The sequence below is a fragment of the Puma concolor genome, chromosome E3 (genome assembly GCF_028749965.1).
Source record: "Puma concolor isolate L17-30 chromosome E3, mPumCon1.1.hap2, whole genome shotgun sequence".
Classification (NCBI taxonomy): Eukaryota; Metazoa; Chordata; class Mammalia; order Carnivora; family Felidae; genus Puma; species Puma concolor.
The window spans coordinates 8,104,853-8,121,463 of NC_141682.1; the positions used below are offsets into that span (position 1 = coordinate 8,104,853).

The 16,611-nt window shown below is 53.0% G+C and overlaps 1 protein-coding gene across 1 annotated transcript in view; it reads left to right on the forward strand.

Annotated features, from left to right (window-relative positions):
- Nucleotides 1-16,611, forward strand: part of ZAN (zonadhesin) — a 38,961-nt gene extending 22,350 nt beyond the window's left edge. Inside the window, 22 exon segments of the mRNA XM_086691889.1 lie at nucleotides 132-226; nucleotides 543-719; nucleotides 1,972-2,180; nucleotides 2,428-2,572; nucleotides 2,992-3,239; nucleotides 3,336-3,421; nucleotides 3,670-3,748; nucleotides 4,312-4,436; nucleotides 4,777-5,072; nucleotides 9,798-10,012; nucleotides 10,442-10,583; nucleotides 10,974-11,215; nucleotides 11,657-11,786; nucleotides 11,965-12,139; nucleotides 12,437-12,483; nucleotides 12,486-12,615; nucleotides 12,898-13,037; nucleotides 13,493-13,692; nucleotides 13,788-13,926; nucleotides 14,500-14,640; nucleotides 16,190-16,295; nucleotides 16,389-16,611. Of these exon segments, the coding sequence (XP_086548015.1) occupies nucleotides 132-226; nucleotides 543-719; nucleotides 1,972-2,180; nucleotides 2,428-2,572; nucleotides 2,992-3,239; nucleotides 3,336-3,421; nucleotides 3,670-3,748; nucleotides 4,312-4,436; nucleotides 4,777-5,072; nucleotides 9,798-10,012; nucleotides 10,442-10,583; nucleotides 10,974-11,215; nucleotides 11,657-11,786; nucleotides 11,965-12,139; nucleotides 12,437-12,483; nucleotides 12,486-12,615; nucleotides 12,898-13,037; nucleotides 13,493-13,692; nucleotides 13,788-13,926; nucleotides 14,500-14,640; nucleotides 16,190-16,295; nucleotides 16,389-16,437 (3,316 nt within the window). The 3' untranslated portion in view covers nucleotides 16,438-16,611.

Genomic DNA, 16,611 nt, shown 5'->3' on the forward strand with positions numbered 1-16,611 from the left:
GACCTTGTTGCTTGAGGGACCACTTTGTTCTCTTCTTATTCCCCTCCCATTTTCCCTCTCCACTGTCGCTTCAGTTTTGGGGAAGCTTCCTCCAATCCTAAATTCCTGTCCCTTCCCCTCTCCTTGTTCAGCTGCTTTGCTAAGGGTCCGAAGCCCTCCAGATGCCAGGAGAACAGAGGGGCAAACAGCTGGGAAAAGAACTGTGATGTCTTAATGGACCCTCAGGGTAAGCCACATCCCTTGGTGGCCGCAGCGCTCTCCTCCCCTGGCCAGAGACAGAGGAGGGGGACTGCTCAAGCAGGGAGGAAGGATGAGACAGGAAATAGAAAGTCAGAGGGAAGGCAAGCGGAAGGTAAGGCAGAGGCAGTGTTCACCTCGGGAGCTCTGATGGACCTTTTTTCTTTGCATCTCAGACAGTACTTTCTCAATAATGACGGGTTTTGATTGAAATGGATGTTGAATGCACTGCAGGGCAGCCGCGTGGTTCTTTCCCCTTCCAAGCTGACTCTCTGCCCTCACACCTACGTTGTTTCATCTTCCAGGACCCTTCTCTCAGTGCCACGGGGTGGTGCCTCCCCAGTCCAGCTTCGCCAGCTGTGTGTATGGCCAGTGTGGGACCAAGGGGGACACCCTGACCCTGTGCCGCTCCCTGCAGGCCTATGCATCCCTGTGTGCCCATGCCGGCCAGGCCCCTTCCTGGCGGAATGGCACCTTCTGCCGTGAGTGACCCGACCACCTGCTCCCGAAGCCTGGAGGAGGCTGCCAGAACCCCTGTCTCTCTTCCTATCCTTAAAGTCTGCTCCTCTGCTCTTCTGTCACAGCCCGGCCCTCAGCCCCATGTGGAACCCCCATCCTGTCCCAGCCTTCCAGTCTCTCCGAACCCAACCCCCACCCTCAACTTGTCTCCCCACTCTGGGAGCCTCCTCCATCTGACTCTCTCTTCACCAAGACGGTTTACCCTCATTTGGTTACTGCCTCCTTCCCCTCTGACCTGGGCCAGCTCTGTTCCCTTTCTTCCTTCCTCTCTTTTCAGGGAACTCTTTTTTTTTTTTTAATTGTGGTAAAATATACATAACATAAAATTTCCCATCTTAATGACTTAAAACTTTTTTTAATGTTTATTCATTTTTTAATTAAATTTTTAAAAAATTTATTTTTGAGGGGCGCCTGGGTGGTTTGGTCGGTTAAGCGTCCGACTTCAGCTCAGGTCATAATCTCACAGTTCGTGAGTTCGAGCCCCGCGTCGGGCTCTGTGCTGACAGCTTGGAGCCTGTTTTGGATTCTGTGTCTCCCTCTCTCTCTGCCCCTCCCCTGTTCATGCTCTGTCTCTCTCTGTCTCAAAAATAAATAAACGTTAAAAAAAATTTTTTTTTTAAATTTATTTTTGAGAGAAAGACAGAGAGACAGAACGTGAGGAGAGGGGCAGAGAGAGAGGGAGACACAGAATCTGAAGCAGGCTCCAGGCTCCGAGCTGTCAGCACAGAGCCCGACACGGGGCTCAAACTCACGAACCCTGAGATCATGACCCAATCCGAAGTCAGACTGTTAACCGACTGAGCCACCCAGGTGCCCCCAGAATGTCTTTTTAAAGACTGAGTAATATTCCACTGTATGGATAGATCTCATTGTGTTCATCCATTCATCTGATGAACATTCTCTGGGAGCTCTCGATGCCCCGAGCTCAGGGTGCTGGAAATCACTGCCCTTCCTGACACTGGTTTCTTTTTTTTTTTTTTTTTTAATTTTTTTTAACGTTTATTTATTTTTGAGACAGAGAGAGACAGAGCATGAACGGGAGAGGGTCAGAGAGAGGGAGACACAGAATCTGAAACAGGCTCCAGGCTCTGAGCTGTCAGTACAGAGCCCGACGCGGGGCTCGAACTCACAGACCGCGAGATCTTGACCTGAGCCGAAGTCGGCCACTTAACCGACTGAGCCACCCAGGCGCCCCTGACACTGGTTTCTTCTTAGCTCTGAAGTGCCCGTGCAGCAGCAGCTACAGCCCCTGTGCCAACCCCTGCCCAGCCACCTGCCTCAGCCTGACGGCCCCCAGAGACTGCCCAGCAGCACTGCCCTGTACGGAGGGCTGTGAGTGCCAGAAAGGTCACATCCTGAGTGGAACCTCCTGTGTGCCCCTCAGCCAGTGCGGCTGCGTCGACCAGGAGGGCTACTACCACCCGGTGAGAGGCCGGATCGCAGCGCCACATGTTTGGGGAGCAGGAGGCCTCAGAGCCTGTGAAGGGGTAAGGCGGCGGGGCCAGTGCTAGGGGCTGAGCAGCAAGCCCAGAAGCCCGAAGGCTGAGAAAGTCTGGGGATGGAGGCAAGCAGCCAAGGGGAGCGAGCCGGAGGGGGCGCCCGGGGTAGAGGGTTCGATCCAACTCTGGCTTCCAAACCTCCATGGACTCTGCTGACGCCCACATCCCACAGGTCGGGGAGAGATGGTACGCGGACCACACCTGTTCCAGGCTCTGCACCTGCTCCATTCGTAACGCCACCTCCTGCCAGCAGGCCGCCTGCAAGCCTGGCCAGATGTGCTGGCCCCTGGATGGGCTGCTACGCTGCCGGGCTTCAGGTAGAAGGCCCTTGAGCACACAGGAGGATCCCGGTGTCACTGAGACTGCTGTCCCCAACTCCTCCTCACCCTCTCCCATCATCTATAGCTCTTGGGCTCCTATGTCCGGGGTCCCAAAGAACTTCTGACTGGAAATGATGACCCTTGTGCCTTTGGAAAGGGCTCCTCGTGTTCACTCATGGCTGTCCCGGCCGTGAACTTAGATGGGACATTGTGAGTCCCATTATGATGCCACATTCTCTGGCAGAATAGCGCCCCTTCCACCCCCAAGCCTCATCCTAGCCTGGCCACCGAGCCTTTATTTCTCTTCTCCCCTCCCTGTGGGGCCTCCTTCACCTTCAGCTCTCCTCACAGATGGGGAGAGCACTTGTTCTCGGAGAGGCTGGACCACTCCTCAGCAACCCGTCTCTCTCTGCCAGGTATGGGAGTGTGCCGTACCTCAAACCACTCTCAGTACCTGAGCTTCGATGGCACTTACCACACCATCAGGGACACCTGCACTGGTATCCTGGTGAAAGTGTGCCACCCCACCATGGACCTGCCTTTCTTCAAGATCAGCGTCAAGTATGGGAAGAAGAGAGGCCAGTCCGCTGTTTCCTACCTCCACCAGGTCAACGTTGACTTCTTTAATACCCTCATTACCTTGATAAAGGACCACCGTGTGCTGGTGAGCTGGGTGGTGTGGGGGGGAAGGGAGGAGGCCAGCTCTGGGGAGCGGGCTCAGGTCCCTCTTCCCACTCACCTGCCCTGCCCTCTTCTGTAGATCAACGGCACACAGGTCACCTTTCCCTTCGCCACCGAGATCCGAGGGCTCAGAATCAGTATTGTTGGCAACAGCACCGTACTCTATTTTAACACCGGGGTGGGGCGCCTGGGTGGCGCAGTCGGTTAAGCGTCCGACTTCAGCCAGGTCACGATCTCGCGGTCCGTGAGTTCGAGCCCCGCGTCGGGCTCTGGGCTGATGGCTCGGAGCCTGGAGCCTGTTTCCGATTCTGTGTCTCCCTCTCTCTCTGCCCCTCCCCCTCTCTCTGCCCCTCCCCTGTTCATGCTCTGTCTCTCTCTGTCCCAAAAATAAATAAACGTTGAAAAAAAAAAATTTTTAACACCGGGGTCCAGGTCAAGTTTGACGGCAAAGATTTCTTTGAGGTCCAGCTCCCTGCAGCCTATTACCAAAAGGTGGGGGAATCCCCTGGCTCTTCTCTAGGGGAGTCTGTCTCAAGAGGGCCGAGCCCTCTCCAGACCTAACTGGTCACTCCCCAGAATGGAGGAGGGCTGGGAGTGCGCCTGTTTCTTAGGAGTGGAAATGCGGGCCCATGCCATATGAAAAAGTCTCCTTTTTCTTTCTTTCTTTCTTTCTTTCTTTCTTTCTTTCTTTCTTTCTTTCTTTCTTTCTTTCTTTCTTTCTTTCTTTCTTTCTTTCTTTCTTTCTTTCTCTTTCTTTCTTTCTTCCTTCCTTCCTTCCTTCCTTCCTTCCTTCCTTCCTTTCCTTCTTTCCTTCTTTCTGAGAAAGAAGGAAAGAAAGCAAGTGAGAGCGGGAGGGGGGTGGGGGCAGAGAGAGAGGCAGACAGAGGATCTGAAGCGGGCTCTGCCCTGGCAGCAGTGAGCCCAATGCGGGGCTCGAACCCACAAACCATGAGATCATGACCTGAGCCAAAGTTGGACGCTTAACTGAGCCATCCAGGCACCCCAAAAAAGCCTTTTTTGCTTCCCTGGTGCCCAGAACCCTTTTGCCCACCCAGGTCTGTGGCTTGTGCAGAAACTTCAATGGTGAGGAAGAGGATGAGCTCATGATGCCCAATGACGAATTAGCCCAGAATGACGCTGAATTTGTGGAGAGTTGGCAAGATAAGGAGTCTCACCCAAAGTAATTGTCCCCAAAGCCTCTAACCTTTCATAGGAACAGGAGTTGGGATCCCGGACTGTGTAGCGTGCCAGGGATAGGAAGACTGGAGTGTTCCTGTATGTGTGCAACTTGACAGAGGATGGCTTCTGGGTCCCCAGAACCTATCTGGGGACACATGAGCCTTCCTTTCTTCGCTTCAGAGTGTGGACAGGGACTGAGGCTTCCGGAAGGTAGCCGGAGCTTGGACCAGCTTCCTAGTGAAGACAAGACAAGGGGGTCTTCTGAGTCACTTGGGAGGGCCAAGTCATTTTCATAGGTGGGGCAGTGGCTGTCCATGTGATGACCCTTTTCTCCTCTGCAGTTGCCAAAAAGAGAGCCAGGAGACCCAAGCAATACAGCTGGAGAATCTAAATATAGGCTGCAGGAGAGATGACCTAGTGAGAGCCCAGGAACAATGCCAGGCGGCCTTTCAGACTCCGGCCTGGACTGAGTGTGCCACCTACGTGTTCCTCAAGCCCTTCCTGCTCAAGTGTATCCACAACCTCTGTCAGTTTGGAGGCCTACGCCATGCCCTCTGTGGATCTCTGGAAAACTTCGCAGTCGCCTGCCGGGCCCGGGGGCTCCAGCCCCCAATCTGGAGAAACAGCAGTTTCTGCCGTGAGTGTCCCCTACGGTCACCCCGGAGCACTCCCACACCTCCTTTCCATCTGCGTGTCCCTTAAAGCTCCCTGTCTTCCTTTTGGGCCGTGCCCGACCTGCATCTGACCTCGTTGTTCAGCTGTGGCTCCTTTGCAACAAGGTCTTAGCCAATGCCCCTATGACGGGGACAGCACACACGGACCTTGCTTTTCCACACCCCTCCTTTCCTTTATCCACACCGCTCCCTGAACCTGGAAAGTTCCAGGTTTTAACACCGGGGTCCAGGTCAAGTTTGACGGCAAAGATTCTTCTCGCCTCCTGGCAGACTCCTAGGCATCCTTCTGTAGTTCTTAACATTATTTTCTTCAAATTAGAATTCACATACCATAATAGTCACCACTTTAAAAATACAATTCGTTGTTTTCTAGGATATTTACAAGCTCTGCAACCATCATCACTATATAATTCCAGAACCTTTTAAACTTTAAGACAGTGGTTAGTGTGTTTTTAGGATGTGACGCATTCACATGGTTCAGGAACTTTTAATGTATTAAAAGATTGCCTGGGGCGTCTGGGTAGCTCAGCCAGAAGTGCGTGCGGCTCTTGATGTCAGGTCATGAGTTCAAGCCCCATGTTCGGGGTGTGGAAGTTACTAAAAGAATAAAAAAAAAAAAGATTGCCAGTGAAGAGTCTCCCTCCCCCCTGACCCCGGGTCACAGCCTGACCTTATCAGCATCTGAGTATTTTTCCAAAGATCTTTTACTTATGCCCATAGAAACAAATGCAAATTAATTTTCCTTATTTTTAAAATTTTTATTTGTTTTAAAAATAGCATACAAGATCCAGTAGATTGCATTTTATTTTTTTTTAACTTTATTTTTTATTTTTTAAAATTTACATCCAAGTTAGTTAGCATATAGTGAAGCAATGATTTCAGGAGTAGATTCCTTAGTGCCCCTTACCCATTTAGCCCATCTCCCCTCCCACAACCCCTCCAGCAACCCTCAGTTTGTTCTCCATTTTTATGAGTCTCTTCTGTTTTGTCCCCCTCCCTGTTTTTATATTATTTTTGTTTCCCTTCCCTTATGTTCATCTGTTTTGTCTCTTAAAGTCCTCATATGAGTGAAGTCATATGATTTTTGTCTTTCTCTGACTGACTGATTTCACTTAGCATAATACCCTCCAGTTCCATCTGCGTAGTTGCAAATGGCAAGATTTCATTCTTTTTGATTGCCGAGTAATACTCCATTGTATATATAGATCACATTTTTCTCTTTTTTTTTTTAACGTTTATTCATTTTTGAGACAGAGAGAGGCAGAACATGAACGGGGGAGGGGCAGAGAGAGAGGGAGACACAGAATCGGAAGCAGGCTCCAGGCTCTGAGCCATCAGCCCAGAGCCCGACGTGGGGCTCGAACTCACAGACTGCGAGATCGTGATCTGAGCTGAAGTCGGTCGCCCAACCTACTGAGCCACCCAGGCGCCCCTAGACCACATTTTCTTTATGCATTCATCCATTGATGGACATTTGGTCTCTTTCCATATTTTGGCTATTGTTGATAGTGCTGCTATAAACATGGGGGTGCATGTGTCCCTTCGAAACAGCCAGTCGACTGCATTTTATCTTTCTTGCTTGATAATCTAGCTTGGAGATCCTTTCACATCAGATCTGCTAAGGAGTGCCCTCATTCTCTTTTGCAGCTCTGTGATATCCCGTTATTACATCATAATTCATTTGTCATAATTTTTATTTATTTGTTCAGAGAGCATTGTGCAAGTTGGGGAGAGGGGCAGAGGGAGAGAGAGAATCTTTTTATTTATTTATTAAAAAAATTTTTTTAATGTTTTTATTTATTTTTGAGACAGAGAGAGACAGAGCATGAGCAGGGGAGGGGCAGAGAGAGAGGGAGACACAGAATCTGAAGCAGGCTCCAGGCTCTGAGCTGTCAGCACTGAGCCCAACGTGGGGCTCAAACTCACAGACTGTGAGATCATGACTTGAAGTCGGACACTTAACTGATTGAGCCACCCAGGCGCCCCAGGAGAGGGAGAATCTTAAGTAGACTCCCCACTGCTCAATCCCACGACCCTGGGATCATGACCTGAGCCGAAATCAAGAGTCAGACTCTCAAATGACTGAGCCAGCCAGGAGCCTCTGTCATAATTTTTTTAAATGCTTATTTATTTTTGAAAGAGAGAGAGGGAGAGAGAGAGAGAGAGAGAGAGAGAGAGAGAGAGAGAACATGAGTGGGGGAAGGACAGAGAGAGAGGGAGGGAGAGAATCCCAAGTAGGCTCCACACTGTCAGAGCAGAGCCCGCCACGGGGCTCAAACCCATGAACTGTGAGATCATGACCTGAGCCAGAGTCAAGAGCCGGACGCCTAACCGACTGAGCACCGCCCCCCCCCAGGCGCCCTGTGTCATATATTTTTTTTAAGATTTTATTTTCAAGTCATCTCTACACCCAATGTGGGGCTCGAACTCAAAACCCTGAGATCAAGAGTTGCCTACTCCACAGACAGAGCCCGCCAAGTGCCCCTTGTTTGTCCCACTTTACTTAACTAGTCTCCTGTTGGCAGACTTTCTAGTTGTCTCCAATTGTTACTGCAGACAGCGCTGCAGTTACGATTTTGTATGTACGCGTCTGTCCGTAGGATAAACTGCTGGGGGTGGGATGCTGGATGAAGGACTGTGTGCATTCGTTCTTCTGAGGAATGCTGCCAGTTGGCTTTCCATAGCGGGTGAGAAGTTTACGTTCCTACCAGCAACATGGGAGAGTGCCCGATTCCCCACAGCCTCGCCAACACAGAGCATCGTCACACTTTCGGACCTTTGCCAATCTGATACGTGAAAAATACAGAGTCTTAATTTGCATTTTTCCTATGAGTGAGGTTATGCATTCTTCCACGTGTTTGGGAGTTGTTTGAATTTCCTTTGCTGAGAAAGAACTCTGTCTTCATATCCCTTCACCATTTTTTTTCCACTGGCTCGTTGGCTTTTATCAAACTATCTTATGGAGGTCCTTTATCTATCACAGAGAGTAAGTAGCCCTTTATTAGTGCTGAGTTACAAACATTTTGCCAGTTTTTTTTTTTTTCTTTGACTTTTTTTGTCAGGCAAATAAAAGAGATACATGTATGTGGGGTAGCATATGGTAGTCTTTGTTCTGTGGCTTCTGCATTTGGAGCCATAGTTACAAATGCCTTACAGCTCCAGAGTTAAAAAAGAATTTGCTCATGGGCGCCTGGGTGGCTCAGTCAGTTAAGCTACTGACTTTGGCTCAGGTCACGATCCCAAAGTTTTTGTGGGTTCGAGCCTCCCATCGGGCTCTGTGCTGATCATGGGAGCTTGATAGGGATTCTCCCTCTCTGTCCCTCTTCCCCTCCCCTGCTTATGCTCTCCTTCTCTCTCTCAAAACAAATAAACAAACTTAAAAAAATTCATTAAAAAAAAAGAATTTGCTCATGTTTTGCTTCAGCATTTAAAGTTTATTTATTTTGAGAGAGAGAGGGAAAGTGCAAGCAGGGAAGAGACAGAGAGAGGGAGAGACAGAATCCCAATCAGGCTCCACACTGTCGGTCAGAGCCCGACCCGGGGCTCGAATCCACGAACCATGAGATCATGACCTGAGTCCGGAGTGGGACGTTCAACTGACTGAACCACCCGGGTGCCCCTGCTTCAGCATTTTTATTATTTCTTTCTATTTTTTTAAGTAAGCTCTACACCCAATGTAGGGCTACCGACCAAGCCAGCCCAATGGTTTCTTTTTTTATATTACATGTTTTATCCACAGGAATTTTTATTCTGGTACACAGTACGAGATGTGAATCACATTTGTTTTTATTTTTTCCCCTAGCATCTTAAATGACCTGTCTCTTTTTCCCACTGCCTGAGATGCCATGATTTATTCTATACTAAATTCCTATATGTATCTGGTCCCTATGGGGTCTTCTTTGTCCTTTCACTGCTGTGTCTTCACTTACTAGTAACCCAGTGTTGTGATCATTGAGAGTTTAAATTGTGTTTTAATTTCTGGTAGGGACATTCACTACTCACTGCTCTTTCTTTTCTTTCATTTTTTTAAGTTTTCTTGGCTTTTCTGGTTTGTTCATAGCTTCCTCTCCACTTTAATACCTTCTTGCCCTATTAAAAAAAAAAACAAAACAGGGGTGCCTGGGTGGCTCAGTTGGTTAAGCGTCTGACTCTTGGTTTCAGCTCATGTCACGATCTCAGTTTCCTGCGTTCCCTGTGTGGGGCTCTGCGCTGACAGCACGGAACCTGCTTGGGATTCTCTCTCTCTCCCTCTCTCTCTCTGCCCCTCCCTCATCCAGGCTGTCTCTGTCTCTCTCAGAATAAATAAGTGGACTTAAGACAACAACAACAATGCAAAATCACTCTGGCGTGTTCTATTGGGGTCATGTGAAATGTATAAATTAACTTAGGGGCAACTGACTCCTTTATGTTGTAGATTCTTGCTATCCGTGAACATTTCCATTTGATCACAGGTACTTTGCTTAAAGGGCTCCATTTCTCTCCTGCAACAGAGCGAATACCTCTCTGCTCCTGTTGCACACGCACACTTGTCACACACTTACTGACCACACACATCAAAGTCGCTGGGCTGCTGGCTGACCTCTGTCTCTCACACTGAATTGGTGGAAGGGTCGTTTTTACTCCTTTCTTTCCTTGGGGCCTGGCACAGAGCCCACGCTCAATAAATGTTTACCCTCCTCCTCCCCCAGCTCTGCAATGCCCCATCCACACCCAGTATTCGTCCTGCGTTCCCTCCTGTTTACCTTCCTGCGTGGACCCATCAGGCCAGTGCAGTGACACCCAAGTCCCCACCATCTGCAAGGAGGGCTGCATTTGTCAGTCCGGCTTTGTGCTCAGTGGGAAAGAGTGTGTACCCAGGAGTCAGTGTGGCGGCTGCACAGACGACTATGGCAGCTCCTTCCCTGTGAGTGGGGACAGGAAGTAGCGGTGGGGACAACACCTGGAAGCTGGCATTTTCTCCCTTCCTGGGTCTCTTTGAGCCTGGGGACAGAGCAGGGTGGTGTCCAGCCAGGGCTGGGCTGGGGGGGGGGGGCGGTGGGCATGGTTTGGGTTTTGGATCTGAGGAATCCAAACAGCCGGGATGGGGCGTGGCCTTGGTTTGAATCCTATGGGTACCACTCATGAGTCAGAGGACCTCCGTGACCTCAGTGTCCTCATCTGGAAGATGGGTCCAGTAGTACTTCCTGAACAACGTATGTAAGACACCAAGCACGATGCCTCTAGGAGGCGGTACCATAACTGCCTCTGGCCTGGGCCAAGTAAGCCATTCAGACTGTGGGCCTAGGCTGGCCCTTCCCTCCTCACGCCCTGGTTCTTCCCGTGGCTTCTCTAGGAGGGTAAGACCTGGATCACCATTCGCTGCACCAGAAGGTGTGCCTGCACTTCGGGAACCGTTCACTGCCAGCCGTTCAGCTGCCCCTCTGGCTCCCATTGTGAGCCCCAATCTGACGGCACGGGCACCTGTGACGTTAACAGTAAGAGGGGCAACTGGGGAGGTGGAGCAAGAGGTGAGGCCAGAAGGGGCTCAGGCTGGGAAAGTCTGGAGAGGGAAGGGGGCCCAGCACGGGCAGGGGGTGGGCCTGCGGCCTCATTTGGGCTCTCACCTGCTCCGTGGCCTAGCCGTGGCCGCCCCTGGGATTTGCACTATTTGCACTATTAAGTGCAAACAGAGGGGACGGGACCGAGAGATCTCTCAGGTTTTGTAATGGGGGCTGGGAAAGGAAGAAGGTTGAAGGTCAAGTATCTAGGGAGCTGGGGGCTCGGAGGGAGGGTGACCAGAGACATCAGGGCCTTAGAAGGATTCTGAGCGTTGTTCTATCCGGGAAGGGTCCCTTCTGAGTGTCTGTCCTTCTTGGCAGCATCAGAGCAATGCTCAGTTTACGGGGACCCCCATTACCGTACATTTGATGGCCTCAGCTACCTCTTCCGGGGCCGCATGACTTACACTCTGATAAAGACGGTGGACGCGCTCCCCACTGGGGTGGCGCCTCTGATCGTCGAGGGGCGCAACAAAGTGTACTTGCCCTGGAGCCCCGTCTACCTGCACGAAATCATCGTGATGATCTATGGCTACACAGTCCAGCTCCGGGCTCATCTGGAGCTCGTGGTAAGAGCCAGGCTGGGCCCGGTGGGTGTCGGGAGGCGGCCTGGGCCTTGGGAGGCCACCGAAAACAGGCGAAGCCAGGGCTCCGTGTTCTCTGGGAAGTTCCTGGCCCGGGCTGCCTGGTTATGGAAGTCGGAATCAGTGCCACACTCCCCTCATGGGATGAGGCAGAGGAGGGCAGCGGGATTGAGCCAGAGGTCGGCGGAGACAGATAGGGAGAAAGGGAAGGAGAGAACGTGCGGCGTGAAGGTGGAGCCAGGCTGAAGTAGGACCGGGGGCGTCCGCTCTGCCAAGGAAGAGAGACGCAGGGGAGCAAACCCTACCGGGGTGTCTCCTTCCATGGAATGACGGCACGGAGATGCCGAACAGTGCAGAGAGGCAGAGGAGAGGCAGCGGAGGGTCGGGTTGACTCCGGACCACGTGGCTCCCGTCTGTCTTCTCCAGGTCAACAACCAGAAGGTGGACATCCCTTACCAGCCCGATGACCGTCTGCGGGTTAACCTGCGAGGCCATCGCCTGTTTCTGATCACTGACTTCGAGATGCTTGTCAGCTTTGACGGAGGCAAAAATGCAGGTACCTGAGAGCGGGGATGGGAGAGCAGGATGGACGTTTCCGGGAGGGGGCCAGGAAAACCACGTGGTCCCCAGGCCATGGTGAGGAGGCCTCTGCCCTGGGAGTGGGCCCTGAGCGCCTGGGGAGGGGCAGAGAGGAGGTGGGGAGCCCTGCTTTCGAACACCCCTTCCTCCCACAGTGATCACGCTGCCCAACAAGTACAAGGGGCTCGTGCGTGGCCTGTGCGGTAACTTTGACGGGAACAAGAGGAATGACTTCGTGCTGCCCAATGGCACCATCACACAAGACCTCATCGGCTTTGGCAAGAGTTGGGAGGTACACAGGATCAGTGGCGGCCTCGCCCGCTTCGCAAGGTGAGAGGGCTGGGCTTCTGAGTGGCCGCAAGGTGACCGGCCCTGGGGGGTGAGCATCAGCCCGGTATCTGTCCACACCCCACTCACCCCGTATCCTCAGCAGAGGAGGACACCCGAGGCCGAGAGCCCAGACACACTTGCCTGATCTCGTTCTGTCCCTGCCTCTCAGACCGACTGTGGGCACACTGGCCCTACGGATCCCAGGCTGTGCCCATGCGTCCCCACACTTCCTCCCCAGTTCCAGAGTTCACCATCCTCATGGGCCTCACCTGGCGCCCCCCTGGGTCTCTGCCCCAGGGCCATACCGGAGGAGGAAGAGGAGGAAGGGGAGGAGTCAAGCTCCGACACGACACTTCGGAATGCACCCTGGAGCGGCTGGCGCTCATCAACAGCACCCAGGCGTGTAGGGTGCTGGTGGACCCCCAGGGCCCCTTTGCTACCTGTCACCAGACTGTGGTCCCCAAGCCCTTCCAGGAGTGAGTTGAGGGCCCAGACCACATGGGAGTGGCCTTTGTCCGGGTCCTGCTGCCGGTTCTGTGATCCGAGCTCTGTTTGGCTCTTCTTTCTCTCTGTGGCTTCAGTTCCTTGTGATACGGACCCCCCCACACACACACACAAACACACTCATACACACGCTCACACACACTCACACACACGCTGCCTAATATCTTTCTGCTGGGGCTTCCGGGTCCTCTTCTGCAGGGCTGGGTCTCTGCCTCCCCGTCTCTGACAGCCCCCAACTGTCCTGCTACCCCCAGGCACTGTGTGTTTGATCTGTGTACCGCCCGGACCCCCAAAGAGCAGGAGGAACTTCGCTGCCAGGTCCTCAGCGGCTACGCCATCATCTGCCAGGAGGCGGAAGCCACCCTGGCCGGCTGGCGGGACCTCACCGGCTGTGGTGAGGCCCTGACCTTCGCCAGCAGCTGGTCCCCCGACCTTCTTGGCCACTTCTGCCCCTGCTCGGCTCTGAGCCCCCACTCTTGCTCCTCTTGGGTTGCCCACCCCGCTTCCCCTATCCGTCCCTGGACTCACCACATCCGAGTCCTCCCGACCCAGCCTCCCTCTCTGCCCCACCCAGGAGGCTGCACCCCACCCACCCGTGTCAGCCCATCCCGCTCCTTCTCGCTCCTTCTCGCCTCCGCCCAGCTTTGCTCCTCCACTTCCTTAGCACGCTTTAATGTCACAGGCAGAAGGACACGCAGAGCCGGCCCACTCTTCTGGCTTCCCGGCCTTTACCAAGCTCTGGGTTCTGTTCGATGACCTTGTTCCCCCCTCCAGCTTCTGGCCCCACGTTCCCCGTATCTGTGGGGTCAGCCGAGCCTGGCCACCACCTCACTATGATTTTCCCGTCAGCCTTGGCGTGTCCGGCCAACACCGTCTATCAGAGCTGTATGACACCCTGCCCAGCCTCCTGTGCCAACCTGGCTGCCCCTAGGGACTGCAAGGGACCCTGTGTGGAAGGCTGTGCCAGCCTCCCAGGCTACATCTACAGTGGTGCCCGGAGCCTCCCCGTGGCCCACTGTGGCTGCACCAGCAACGGCATCTACTACCAGGTCCGGGCTGGGAGTGGAGGGCCCTGTGGGGGCAGGAGAGCCCGACGAGGGGGGAAAACCAGACCTTCTCCTCTTGGCCCTTCTCCCCTCTGCAGTGGGGTGACAGCTATCTGACCGAGGATTGCTCTCAGCGCTGCACCTGTGCCAGCTCGGGGGTGCTGCTGTGTGAGCCCCTCCGCTGTCGTGCCGGGGAGATCTGCACCCTGGGGAACCTCACTCGTGGCTGCTTCCGAGGTGAGCCTAGACCTCCCCTTGGCTTCAAGCTGCTCCCTTGTGGGGGGGGGGGCGGGGAGAGCGGGACGGAGGATCGTCCCTCTCAGTCTTCGATGTCAGGAGGCTGGCCGTCATCCCACTCTCTCATTTTTTGGGAGGGGCAGAGAGAAAGAATCTGCGTGCAGTGAGTGCCTGCCATCTGCCAGGCACTGTGCTGGGGCCTTGTCCCGGCATTAGCTTTCCGTGATCTTCAGTCCTTACCCCACATCCCCACTATAGGTAAAGAAAGTGGAGTTCAGAGAGGGTGAGCACTGTCTCCAGAGCCCAGGGCTAGTGAGTGTAGAGCCCAGTTTGAAAGGCAGGCTGGTGTATATGTTAACTAACTTGGATTTAAATAAAAATAATCAAAAAAAAAAAAATGTTAAAACTCGGGGGAAAAAAAAAGCAAGCAAGCAACAAGCCAGGCTGGCGGACCCCCTGCCCAGCCTCTTCCAGCCTCTGTTTCCCTCTCTGGGGTCCCAGCCCCAGGCCCCTCTCCCTGGCTGTGGGTGTCCTCTTAGAACCACCCCCCCATCACACCGCTTGTCCTCACAGAAAGCCCATGTCTACGGAACCCCTGTCAAAATGATGGACGGTGCCAGGAGCAGGGAACCCACTTTACCTGTGAGTGTGAACTCGGTTACGGGGGGCACCTCTGCACAGAACCCCAGGATGTGCCACCCCCTGGAAAACCAGGTGAGAACTTCATCCCAGACCCTGTATCCTCACAGCCCCTTCCCCACCACCAATTGCTACAGCATTATTCCATGTACATAATGTGAACATATAACGCATACCTATTACAGAGCTATGACGGGTAGTAGATTCTTAATGTAACACACATTATAGAAAACATAATAAGATAATATGCTCCCTAGAGATGAGCAGAGCAAGGAGTTTCAAAGAATCCGAGTCCCTGTGCCCATCCCCTACCGACATACAGTAGCCCCCCACTAATCTCTGGGGTGTACTTTCCAAGACCCCCATCCAAACCCAGGTGGATGCCCAAAACCACAGACAGCCCCGGACCCCATCTGGTTTTTCCTGTACGTGCAGACGTATGATGAAGTTTTGTTTATCAGTTAGGCGCAATAAGAGATTAACAACAACCGAATAGAACCAGAGCAATTACTATAATAAAAGTCATGTGAATGTGGTCTGTCTCTCAAACCGATTGTACTGTCCTCCCCTTCTTGTGATGATGGGAGAGAAGATGACGAGGGAGGTGCATGATGTAGGCGTTGTGATGTAGTGTCAGGCTGTTGACCTTCTGATGCTACTGGACCATCTGCTTCTGGACTGCGGGTGACTGTGGGTGACCAAGTGTGGAAAGCGAAACCCCAGATTACGAGGGGGGACCCGCTGTCCTCTGGGATCTTCTCTCGGAACCCCGGCCCTTTCTCTGGTCTGCTTGCCTCACTCCTGCTCTTCCTGTCCTGTCTCGGATCTGTCTGAGCCTCTCCAGTACCTTTGACCCTTTCTCCCCATCCAAAACTCGAATTCCCTTGAGCCTCTGAGCCTGTGGTTCTCCGACTTTATCCCACCTCTCACCCAGGGTGGGGTGGGTGGGGGTGGCTTTTTCTACGTGTTCATTTCAGGACTCCCCCCTACTCCCGGCAGCCCAGAGATTTGGATTCAGTAGGTCTGGAGGGGGCCCAGAAATCTGCATTTTTAATAAGCTCCCGGGTGACTAGTAGAAGTGATTCCGGGGGCGCCTGGGTGACTCAGTCGGTTGAGCGTCCAACTTTGGCTCAGGTCATGATCTCACAGTTCATGGATTTGAGCCCCGCATCGGCCTCTGTGCTGACAGCTCGGAGCTGGAGCCTGCTTCGGATTCTGTGTCTCTCTGCCTCTCTCTGCCCCCCTCTGCTCCTCTCCCCCACTTGCACTCTATCTCTCTCTCTGTCTCAAAAATAAATAAATATTAACAAAACATTTTAGAAGTGATTCCAGGGCTGCTCGTTGAGAAGCACTGGCCACAATGATACCCTGGACTCTAGGGGACCAGCTGGACAAACACCCCCCTTAACAAGGCTGATGGGAGTTGAGTGTCCAGAAACACAAACGGACCCTGGGTGTGTGGTGCCGAGGCCTTGGAGTAAAAGCCTTCTGGAGGGAGAACTAGTCACACCCAGGGAGTCAGGGGTCACAGTCCTTTCCGGTGGCAACTTAGGATGGAAGGGGAGTGTCTCCTCCCCCACGCCTTCCTATCCCATGTGCCTCCGTTGTGTCCCCCGCACCCCAGAAGCATCCAGCTTTGTGGCCATCCTGTTGGGGATGCTCGTGCCTGTGGTGGTCATAGTGCCGGCAGTGACCTGGGAATGTGTTTCCAGGAAGAGGAGGAGGAGGAGGTGAGTTCTGGGAAAGGGGATGAGCAGGGGTGAGTGGGGACGAGTCCACAGGGGAGTGGGCACTGACCCTCCTCTCTTCCCCACCACTCCCAGGGAGAAAACGCAGAGCCAGAACAGAGAACAGGCTGGCCGATGCTGGTGAGAACCATCCCAGCCCCACAAAACCTTGGCGACTGGGAGCTGAGTCTGCCTCTAACGCGGGGTTTTCTTGCTTTCTCCTCAGATTTCGTTCCAGAGCATGCCCTTAGAGTCCCTCAGTTTTGAGTTGCCCTCAAAAAAGGAGAGAGAAAATTAAAATTTATTTTTGAAATGTGAA